This window comes from Syngnathus leptorhynchus, chromosome 1 (assembly GCF_054491065.1).
Source record: "Syngnathus leptorhynchus isolate UIUO chromosome 1, UIUO_Slep, whole genome shotgun sequence".
Taxonomy (NCBI): domain Eukaryota; kingdom Metazoa; phylum Chordata; class Actinopteri; order Syngnathiformes; family Syngnathidae; genus Syngnathus; species Syngnathus leptorhynchus.
This window is the reverse complement of record NC_141195.1, coordinates 11,694,721-11,707,164: the sequence shown is the minus strand read 5'-3', so window position 1 is coordinate 11,707,164 and position 12,444 is coordinate 11,694,721. Positions and strand designations below refer to the sequence as shown.

Genomic DNA, 12,444 nt, shown 5'->3' with positions numbered 1-12,444 from the left:
AAAATGTTTACTTTGGACTCACTACTACATCGTTGCCAGAAGTCAGAACACGATAGGATGTGAGGTCAAAGGGTCCATATTTCTGCACATAATCGCAGACGCTTAGCGATTAGACTTGATGTGCGTTAGTCCGATTTCTGAAGTAAAAAAAAAAATGTGTTGAGCCAACAACCTCTCGTGTTCGGGGTTAGTGTTCTTCGGGAAGATGACAATAATTAACAGAATGAATTGAGACGAAGGTCAATAAATATGAATGAAACCAACTTACTTCCGACAGAGACTTGCCTTCACAATCGAACAAGAAAAGTGTGGTAAGGAAGCCAAAACCAAGCATTCAAAAGAAATTAATACACTGCACGTGACACGCTAAGCTGCACGAATCGTGTGTGTGGTATTGCACAAGAACATGGCACTGCAGTAAATATTGATGTCATTGTTAGCTATAAGGTGATTAGATGTGTGGAATGCGATAGGTTGAGGAAGCATAACCGTTGTTAGCCAACAATAGAACAACTAAGGAACAGAAATTACAGTGTGGGTGGTAGCTTTAGCATAAAGTGCCAAATATTAGCTATGTTTTAGTGTCAGTAGTCCATATGATAAGTGAAACCACATCGTACAACTCACAAGGAGAATGTTGTCGAAAGCGTCACACTGTCTGCATGCTCGGACTGCCTCACAGAGCAAATCTCCTCTTGCGTTGATTCGTGGTCATTGTAAGGAACTTTGAGAGGTGGAGGTCAGCTTGTGGACTTTGAGTGCATATGCAGCAAACTGCAGTGCACTGTGTATTTTGACACCTTAATCGCGAGCACACAATTGACTTTTTCAGGAAATGCGTGCATTGCGGTGAAATCTTCTGCGGGATCAGACTACATGGAAAGAGAGGGGGGGGGGGGGGGGGAGTAACCTTGACCAGGACATCACTGACTAGGTTTACATGTAGTTTGGCTCACGCTATGTAGCTCAAGGAAGATATTCAACTGGATGAATGAGTTTGAAATGCCAATGCAATCTGCATCCCGTTACACTACCGACAAGAAGCATAAACATGTAAGAGACTCGGTCGGGAGTCTTGTAAAGATTAAGCTGTTGACACGACAGAGAGCAATCAATCATAAATATAATTATCGTGCAAATATTTCTTAATAAAAAAGTGAGGAGGGTCTTATGGAGCTGTAGTATTTTTTTGCCCGTAAAGGCAATGAGGCAACTCAGTTCTTTTCCTCATTCCTAGCGTGGATGCACAGAAGCCAAATGGTTGGCCTCCTCCACCCCTATAGATGGCGCTGTTCCCTTTGTAGTGTTTATTATTATTATTTTTTTTTTTACAGGTGGCCTTTAACCCTAGGTCTTTAACATACAAAGAACTATTAAAAGTTAACTAGGCAGATGCTGCATCTGTCTCCTTGAATTGCCTATCTGTCGTCACTGCGTACATACCGCTAAACGTCTCATCACAACAACTAAAAGGTATGTTAGCACAACCATTCAGAGACAGTCTGGTCTTAGTCGAAGCAGCCCAATAATGAAATGTTTTCTGATGCTTTGAACTGAGTGAGCCACGGGGGCCAATGTCCCTACGGACCAGTACTGGAGAACACTGCCTAGAAAATGCCTGGTAGGATGTGCGGTTTAAGAAATTCTCACCCCAAAGCTGTCAAGCCATCACAGCTTTGTGCTTGTCAAAGTTACTTATTAGGATTATGCTGTCACACACTTCCTGCTTTCAAGGACTAAAATGTAATTTGCTGTTTGATATATCCTTCCGACCGGTGCCATTGTTGTGAGACAATCAGTGTTACTTAATGAACTAATATTATGGCTTGTCATTGTTTATGAATGAATGAATGAATGAATGTTTGTTTGGGAAGGGAAAGCTGAAGCTCCACTGATGCGAACTGTGACTATGAAGCGCTGAGCTGTGGCACAGAGCATTACTTAAATGTCACAAACATGAGTGGCACAAATACAAAGAGGGTTACGGCATGATGACCCTCCAAGATACCCTTACCACTTAATGACAGGCCATGGATGTCTTGTCAGACCTCGCTTCTTTTGACATATTTCTGATATTTTCCCCTTGTGTTAGTGCACTGTGACAAAATGACATGTTTGCTACAATAAATAAGGAAATAGAAACTTTAGTTGAATATCACAGGAGCACTCTCACTTTACTTTTTGTGATCGATGCTAATCATTAGCTAATGTAATGAAAGTCGAAGTTGATTCATTAGTGAGGTCATTGATATTTGTTTTTCAGCACAGTACACAAACCAATTTCATGTAAGGACATACCTGCAGAGACACAAATAAAACTATATGATGAAAGGTACATCTCACTCATTATGCTGAATGTAGCTGTACTTAATAGGAGTCTTGTACATGTTTCTCTTTAACGTCCATAGCACAGCATGCTTTAATAGATAGATGATTATTTTCTTGATCCCAAGGGAAATTATTCATCAGGCTGTTGCTTACAGTCAAATATTGACGAAATAGCTAAAGACTCTAATAAATAACATAAATGGAATGCAAAAGATAAAGGTCAATATTAGACAATATTGGGAGGTCATACGCTCCCATTGCTCCTAGAAAATGATGGGTTGTCCAACCTCATCTATTTGTGGAGCCCCCGGTGAGCGGAACCTGGAGCTAACGTAGCTCCTCTAATGGGAGAAGATGGCTCTTGTGGGTCAGTATGGTCCTCATCTTAGAGAGCGTCCTCTCCTCCAGCACTCTCTACTGAGTCCAAACCCACAACAGAGCCTACCTTTCTAATTAACTCATTCGCTGCCAGGCTGTTAAAATGGATGTTTGACGTCTATAGCTGTCAATGGCGGTCAACGTGTTAATTAGCTTGAGACAGAACATCATAGCAAGGCTAAAAATAAATGAAGAATTTTCCATTTAAGACTACTGGGAAAGGCTTCAGCATGCTTGTGGACCCACGTGAGAATAAGCGGTTCAGAATATGAATGAATGAATGAATGAATGTGTCTATTTAACTTGTGTTTTTATTGTTTTTGAAGATAAACATGCACTATTTTGTCATGTTACTAGTCTTAATTTGTGGTAAAATATTTCCACGTTTGTATCATTCTTCTTTGTGCCGTAGCGTTACGACACTGACGTCGATATCAAAACTGTGTGGAAATGTTGGTGTATGTTTAATGATGAATATAATTCACGTTAAGACACAATAGATTTTTGTGATGAAAACGGAGCTTCACTTCACCCCACTACCCTAATTCCTTGACGTCAACCCCCACTGGTGTGAATCTTTTAAGACTAGCGGTATTCGGACTCACTTGCGAGGCTAAACGCTACACTCCTCCACAATACTCACAGAGCTGAGCAAACAGAAAAAATTGCCTTGTTTGACGGCCATTTTGGTGTGCCATGGAGTGTTGTAGTTTGATGATAGCAGCAGAGAGGCCAATAGGAAGTACTCTGAAAATTGCTCAGTCGTAAGAAGAGATAGCAAAAAAAAACGTGTCTTGCTTTTAAAGCGCTCCCCAGATCAGATATTTTATGCCCATATTCAGATTTTTTTTGTCGAATCTGACATGGGTCCTAGATCCGATACGTATTTGATATTTTGCAATACAACCTCAGTTTGAATGACCAGGTTGCATATATCTTATCGAAAGGTCATCCAAAATTTAAGGATCCTCCATTAAATCTTGGTAAAGGCAAATCAAAAGCACTAGTAGAGGCTTGTCCTCCATTAAAGAGCCATGACTGTTACAGGATGGGCTGATGATTAGAAAACAGTCTGAAAGGTCGGTGGGAGGTCCAGATTTTATGCAATAACAACAGAGGACTACATGCCAAGCCGTCGTTGGCATCTTATGATTACATTAACATTAGTTCGGATGTTTGAATTAGATAGGACACCATAAAGCAGGTTGGTTTTAATTCGGTCATACATGACCAACACCTTGCATAATTGTTTCTGAGAATTGTCCGAGCACCAGTCAAATGACTTTCTAGTTACACAACCAGAGATGGATCATATGATATCAGATTCAAGCCCTATCTGCCTTCCTCCTCCCTCTCATTGTCCTTACAGCGGACGACCGCAGAGCGCTCTTTCGTGTCCATGTCCTGTCAGTAAGCGGAGTCCTCGGGGAGAGGACCATATAGAACGGTCCAGCGGACAAAAATAGCACTGCAGAGATCGCGGGGAGACTTTTAACTGATACCTCTTTGCTGAACGACACTCAAGCATTTGCTTTTCGTGAGGAGAGCAGCAATCTGAACACACCGCTACAAATTGAGGTGAATCAATCGGAGCGTTTTGATGCAAAATCATGAGTCATGACACAAAATCTATTCTTGGACTTAGAAGAGGGGGGGGGGGGGGGGGGTGCTTGCTCAAGTTGTGCAAACTTAAAGAGATGCTGCACAGGCACACCAGGCAAGTAGAGGGGGGGGGGGGGGTATCAAGAATCAATTTGGGAATAGGGTATTGATCACTTGAGCACCCATGTGTAGACTCATCACTTATCCAAGCCACAATGGTGCATTTTATCATCACTGATTTTTATAGAAAAAGGTAAGCCTACCTGTATTGTGTTTTTTTTCACAGGGAACACTGATCATCTTCTACTCCGAGAGAGCTCATCAGAGTAAAAAAAAAAAAAAAAGTGCCAGCTTTCAAGATGCCATTCTCGAGGAGAATGGTGGTAGCAAGGACCAGTTGGCAGAAGGAGGCATACGGCTGCTGTGGGTGTTTCTCTGGCAGTGTCTTAGCTGGTTGTTGTGAGGAGTGAGAACGAAGCAATCAGCAAGTATACTGCCGCAGAAATTCTTTGCAATAAGAGTCCTCAGCAATGGCATTGACTAATGGAGGGGGAAACCTTAAGCTGCTTTGTATCGACCATCCCATCAGGGGCTAAGTTGTCACATGAAGACATAGTCGAAATAAACATTTGAGTAATGACGAACTGAATACATTCTGTTGGCACAAAGCCTTGCGTTATAGTTTGTAAAAAAAAAAAAAAGTCTTCTGCTGCCATCTAATGGCTACAAGAAGCATGAATTTAAAATGGCTATTTGCTGATGTGTGTTTTATGTCTGCCTGAAATTGATTTTCACAATAATTTCATGTCAATTGAGTCACTTTGATTTTTAAATGCGCTTTTTCTAAGTAGTCAAAACAATTTGTCTGCTTGTTCAATCGAATAAGATTCAATTGAATGAATAATCCTTCGATATAATTGACACAGTCCCGAAAATGTGAATTAAACACAATACCCATTAACTGTGATTGTTCCAGTGTGGTTGTGTATTCTATTGTTAGAACTTGAGGAATCAAATAAAATAAAAAACAAAAAATTCACATCAGCTGTTTTGTTTATTTCAGTGCACCTGAATAACTGTTGTACAATAATACAATCTCTCTTCTATAAAGGTCTGTTGTTGTTTTTTTTAACAGAAGACCGACAAGAGAATAATGGGCTGATTAAGGGGAGAAAAAAATCTAACTATAGCAATGTTATCATTCCAACTATCGTAAGACTGAGTGGTAGTTTATATGACTGGTAGTTGGCCTAGGGCAACTCTTCTATGACAGCACAGATGTTTTCCCGGGAAAGAAAGGCAAAAAGGAACTGCAGTGCTGCAAAGTAAAGGAATGATTTGTAGTCTCGTTGTAATCGAATTCCAAGGAGGCCCCTACTCGATAGCTAAATACAAAGTTGTGTTTTCCAGGGAACTATTTGGTAAAAGTTCTTTTAATCACTTTCTCAACCTTTATTGATTTACTTGGTGGCCACAACACGCCACCCGTCTTGATCTTGTCCCAATCTATTCAAACAATTGACTCGCTATGAAATCCGGGTCTGTCTAATTGAACACAGTTGATAAAGTCTCAGGAATGAACTATTTCACAGGTAGCAGATTGATGCACGTTTATTGCACCTATTGCCATCTAATGGAAGAAAGAGAACATACGTGTTTCTTGTCATATACATTGGTAGAGGCATATAGAAAACATTATTGCCTTTAGTCTAACGCTAACCCTATAAAATTGTAAGAACGTGCAAAGCAAATATTCACGCCGTTGATTTTCAATATATTACTGACAGATGAGCTTAAGTGCAAGGCAGAAATGTGTCTGCATCAAAAATATGGCACGTAGCCGCAAGGTGGCGCAAATTCCCAGTCAAGCAGCTTGCACGGTCATGTACGCATTAAAAAAAGTTTTGGGAGATTGTGTCTTATTCTCCTCTGATGTCTTTTATTCTCTCTACTGTATTGTATCCACAAACAGACGTTATTTGTCTCTGATGAAATAAAAGAGCGGAATCGCTAAGGGTCCGCTTCACCAATCGCTGCGATCGTCTCTTCACAGAATAACGTCCAACATTTTAAGACAATCATATCGGCAGGTTCGTAAATCAAACAGACGCAACCACACCAAAAAGTAATGGCAAGAGGTTTCTAATCGTCTCAATAGAGAAATTTCTGGAATTAGAGATAAAACGGTTTTGAGTTGCAAGGACGGTCATTAAATGAATGAAATGAAACTCGTAAAAATCAATGCACCACACCACAAACTATTTGCCTAGTACGCGTCCCTAAATAGGCACTGAGAACGAATATCAAACATTGAAGGTCCGACCAACTTTTTCTCGCTCCGGAAAGTTGATTTTAGCATTTTCTACAGTATTTGGATGGGGAAAAAAACGATTACGTGGCATTTGTGTTTTTCCACACTCTTGAGGGGAATTAGTTTTGGGATTATCAGTACGTAATCATTTTAAATCCAATTCTTAAAATAGCCTGCAGCGTGCCACTGACCGGCTGACTGTGACCTCAGCTACAAGAGGAAGAAGAGAAGAAGGAAGAAGTTGCAGTGGGTGGAGGGAAAGGAAAACGCACTGAATTCCCCCCCCCTAGTCTTCGAGGGAAACGGACTCATTAAGTGAAGGCAGCGCGTTGTGTTGCAAACATGCACCGCGTGTAGTGAAGACGGAACGAGAAAGAAGACGATGGCAGCACACAACCACACAGTTGTGTACTTGTCTGAGCAGGTGGTAGTGTTGTGTTCATGCGCCATGTCATTTGTGGGCTCGTCGCTCATCATCGTCACTTACATTAGTTTGGCGGATTTGAGGACCACTCCGCGCAAACTACTTCTCTTCCTCTCGGTGGCCGACTGGCTCTCCGCGCTTTCGTATGCCTACGGAGTGTGGAAAGTGTTCGACTCCGACTCGCCGGATTGCGTCGCTCAAGGAGCGATATCCACCTTCGCCAACACCAGCTCCTTTTTCTGGACGGTGGCCATCGCAGTCTACTTGTATGTGCTCATCGTCCAGTCCAGTCGGAGAGCTGCAGACAGTCTGGTGCTGGTCTTCCACCTGGTCAGGTAGCTAAGAGAATAAACTGCTACTCTCTCTTTAAAACGCCCCGAGGCATCTCGGGATACATAAACTACAATCTGGAAACTAAAACAGGTTTATGAAATAAATGAAGAAAACAACTTGTCATTTGTTAAATGTCTATTGAAGGGGAGTCTTTTAAGAAAGACAAAACAAAAATCACAGAATCCCATGAAAACATGTTCCCATAGTTGTGCTAACTTTGAACAAAAGAGTTAAAATGGATTTTAAAACAACAACAAAAATATACACGTTCCCTAAAATCACTTCAGATTGGGTTTGGGTTCGGGTTGCCAGAAGCTCGTGGTTTTTAGGCCGGTACAAGACGTATTCACCACCAATTGTCTTAAATAAGGTCATTGATGGGAAATATGTCGTTTCTCCTTTCTTTGTCATAAATGCCTCCCTGCTTCATATTCCTTCAAATCACTGCTGTCCCTGTCCGTCTTTTTATTTTATTACCTTTTTTTAAATGACATTTTATTACATTGTAGTCATTCATGAAAGGTGAAAACGTTTTGATCAAGTAAGGAGTAGAAAGTAAACAAAAACATTTCTAAATGTTAAATGGTTGATTTCAATTGTGCAAGAATTCCTTCAAATGTGTATATTTTGTGATATAGACTTGAATAATTCTGGTTAAACTTATTATTTTATGGAATGAATGTAAATGTTTGACTTATTCAATTAAAAATAACTTATTATTTACAATAACACAATCAACCAATTATTTAATGAGAACAAATTAAGAAAAATAAGCACTGTACAAGTTAAGTAATCAGTTAAAACCAAATATGCTAATGCAACAAATATTCCAGGATTGCATCAACTCTAATCATGCCTCCAAATGAAGCAAGTGGGAGCAGTAAAGCCATCCTAAAACACAAAGACGCTCCTAAAGCAATGCGACAGTGAGCGCCCGGCCGGCGCGCTGCGGGCGGTTGCGCGATCGGACCAAATTAAGCTCCCTGCGCATTGAGGTCCACTTCAATTTTGGAAAGTCCATTCGGACTTTAAAATTATTTTCTAAATTTCAGCGACGGCTCTGTAACAATAATGCAACCAACGCGGTGCAGTTGCGCGGTCGGCGGCGCCCTACGGTTGCGCGTTCGGCGGTGCGCTGCAGTTGCGCGATTGGACAAAATTAGACTTCCTGCGCACTGTCCACTTAAATTTTGGAAAGTAAATCAGGACTTTGAAAATGTTTTCTAAATTTCAGCGACGGCTTTGTCACAATAATGCAACCAGCGCGGTGCAGTTGAGCGGCCGGTGACGCTACAGTTGCGCGTTCGGTGGTGCGCTGCAGTTGCACGATCGGACAGAAATGCGCAAATGAAAAAATGCTTAAAAAAGTTTTTTTTTTCCCCATTTTTTGTAATGGGAAAACATGATTCGAAATTCGAACGATTCACTTCTCGAACAGCCTTCTGGAACGGATTGTGTTCGAAAACCGAGGCTCCACTGTATATAAATGAAGTCAACAATTATGAGATTCAAAATCACATGGTCACCGCATGGTACTCTCACCACATCTGCGGTGAATATTCGACTTTTGTTTTTGCAAATTCTTAGGCTAGGCCATTGCATTTGGGGTGTCACAACAGAGCAGCACACACAGCCTGCCCCTTGGCAATGGACTATTAAAAACATGTCATTCTGGCATGAAAATGTATATTCTTAGCTGGTAGAGACAAAATATCCTCGAGTTATATTTGATGTACTGACTACCACATAGTACACTATAGTATGTATGAAGCAAACGTTACAATAGTCTTTTTCGTGGTGTTGGCCATTGAACCCACACGGCATTTAAAAGTGATAAACAATGTTTTGTGTGTGATGTCATTCTCTAACACTTCTGTTTTCAACTCTTTTGTGTTGTCTAGCTGGGGCGTTCCTCTGGCCATCACAATTGCAGGCGTGTGCCTCAACAAGATTGGCTACACAGCGTCAGAGGTGTCAGTTGGCTGGTGCTGGGTCAGAATCCACATCCCTGATCGTGTCCTATGGATGCTGCTGACTGGAAAGATTTGGGAATTCTTGGCTTACCTCACCCTCCCTGTCCTCTACATCCTTATCAAGAGACACATTCACACAGCGGTGAGGACCCAAGGAGAAAGTTAACAATGTAGGGCTGGATCATGGACTACAAAAGTACTGCAATACCTTTAAGTCAAAAGTGAAACATGCTCCTAGTTTTCGTACCGGTACTTCCTTCAAGCCATTTATGAGTCACTCCTGTAAAATATGGTATGTAGAAGGAACAAAAAGCCAGACAAGTGCTGGGAGACTCAACATCCACAATTTACAATTAGTTTAAGCACCGGTATGTTCAACCAAACTTTTTAGTTTGTGTATGTATGTAATACTACTTTAATTCAATATCCTCCACCTTTCACCATTTCAAATTACTAAACATTTTGGGATTCTGAAGTTCCATGTTTTGTCATCTATGATTCCATCATTTTTACTGAATGAAATTTTTGCTATGGTATTGTTTCAGTATCGTGTTACTTTACGCTGGTATAGTATTGAAGTTAAAGTTTTGCTATTGTGACAACACTAGTTACTGATTTCCTAAAAGTCATTCATTTCCTGCTGTCTTGTATCCTTTGGTACCACACACAGCATGCAGCCCTTTCTGAGTACCGTCCCCTCTTGGCCAATAGGACGCCATCGTACTCCTTCTCCACCATGGCGGACATGAAGCTGACTCTCATCCCTCTCATCTTCATCATGTTGCGCATATGGAGTACAGTCCGCTTTATTCTGTTGCTGGCCGGATCCCCAGCGGGCCAGAACCCTGTGCTGGTGATGCTACATGTGAGTGGACATGACATTTCAATCATTTGGTTGTCATACACAATCTTATGCTCGGTTGTGTGTTTCTAAAATGTTTCTTGTTGTTTGTCTTCTGTGGTGGCACAACAGGGCATTGGCAACACGTCGCAGGGAACAGCCAACTGCATCATGTTTGTGTTTTTCACCCCACCAGTCCGGATGCGCCTTTTCGCTTCTCTCTGCTGCTGCAGTTCGGGCTCGTCGGAGCGGCAGAACGCGCAAGATGACAGTCGCCAAATGCCGCCAGGACTACCCGCCTCAAATCAGAAAGAGGTAGACTTCACGAGCGGCGACCACGCTGACAGGTGATGGATGTTCAGTTGTACAGAAGGTGGACTTACTTAACAGGCGTGTGGTGAGAAATTCACAGCTATCGTCAGCACTTAAATGTGCCGTCGTAAAAAGCATCTCACATTTAAGTGGGTGTTTCTGCAAGATAAATTATTTCATCGTGACTCAATTTATCGAGTTTGTATGAATCAATTCATATAATCAGTTTAATCAAGTATTTGTGGAGATGAAAAATATGTGAATGTTCTTGGCTATATTCATAGCATTGTCGCCATTTTTGAATGTAATCATTATATACTTTTGAAAGAAAGCTGCACCAATAAACTCATTCAATGTTGTCACGCTATAATCACCGTTCCTTTGTCTTGCCAAACAATAAGTATTGAGATGAAAAAAGTTAGATACAAAGAGGAACACAATCTGATGCAAGATAGTAGTTGACTTGATGTCACTGGCAGTGATGTGTTTGTTTCTATGTTCTTGCCTCACGATGTGTGACAAAATCATTGTGCTTGATGTGTCACAGTTATTAATATGGTTGCTGTTGTCAGGATGTATGACCCATCATCACATGTCACTTCCTCCTTAAAACCTGAACCTTTTGTTACTGTGGAGCCTCATTTCTCTGACCCCAAAATGTCCACTTCCTAATGCTGCAAAGCATTATTGGTGACAGAGTTTCTCAACCTTTCCTGAGCCAAGATAAATATTTTATACACGATTAAAAAAAAAAAATTACTCCCAAATATTTCTTGAACACAAAACCTTTATTCTCTTTTATGAATCATACCTTTCGCCGTCTCGTGGAAGAGCCTTTAATTATTCTGCTTGTGTTTATGGGCTCATGTCGTCATTTAATTGCAGAGCTCCACGCTCCTCAAAATATTGAAGGTTGCAATTTCTCAAATATATTTGGCCACATTAAAAAAAAAAAAAAAAAAAGGTTCTGCACACTTTTTTTGTATCAACGTCATGCATAAGCAAAATATCTATATTTTTGACATGTTATTCCAAATACGTATGCACTGGCCATATTGGAGAGACAGGATTGAGACAGAATAGAATAATGGAATGAAAATAGGAAGCAGGAATTCTCGAAAGTGCTGAACGGAAACAGTCCTGCACATGATGACTACACATCTCATTGCCGCTGGACAAAATTTGTACTTTGACACGGCTAGTCACCACCAGCATACCCAAAAAAATGGAGAAGTGACAACTATGCTTAAATGCTGATGAGGATCCTTTTTTTTGTCCTTCAGGGCCACAATCATGTTTTGTGTCGGGTCCATTGTGTCAGCTTTGAGTCTTGGCTGACATTGAAGGCTCTCGCTCTATCGTGAGCAGACACCTTATGAGGGGATTTTAGTCAGTTGGCTTTCTGCCCATGTAATTCATTAAAAGTAAAAGAGGCGCACACTGTGATACTATTTATAGCATTTTGTAATGTCAAGGCATGCTTTTTTTTCCAAATGAGATGAGCAACCTATAGCCATCTTGATTTTACCTCATAACACCAAACTTCTTTTGCCAAATACTTTTACCAATTAAGGATGTGGGTGACTTTAGCAGAGTTGGCCAGAGTTTTTTTTTTGGGATGGTGGAGGGCGGGAGTGGTTAAAAAATGACTTAGAAAGGTCTCACCCTCAGCCAATAAGCAACTATGGTTGTTTTTATTATGCTAATTATATATGTATATATGTATAGGAATATAAATAGATTATTTATGATATTCATGATCAGTAGAAGTAAATGATAATTTTGTTATTATTGTAGTATTTAGCAATAAGCATTCTTAATGGAAATGAGAAAAAAAACAACAACACACGACCGTGTAATTTAGGTGCCGAGCCGGCTGTGCCACTTTTTTAGGTTCTGTTACAATTCTTGTTTGTGTTATAGGTGCGCCTCCAGCCTATTG

General features: G+C 40.8%; 1 protein-coding gene across 1 annotated transcript; it reads left to right on the top strand.

Annotated features, from left to right (window-relative positions):
• Positions 1–6,636: 6,636 nt before the first annotated feature.
• On the top strand, positions 6,637–11,435 carry gpr157 (G protein-coupled receptor 157). Its single transcript, XM_085919837.1, has 4 exons — positions 6,637–7,378; positions 9,278–9,491; positions 10,020–10,214; positions 10,323–11,435. The coding sequence occupies exons 1-4, from the start codon at positions 7,002–7,004 to the stop codon at positions 10,539–10,541; spliced, it is 1,005 nt and encodes a 334-aa protein (XP_085775963.1). The 5' UTR covers positions 6,637–7,001; the 3' UTR covers positions 10,542–11,435.
• Positions 11,436–12,444: the final 1,009 nt, after the last annotated feature.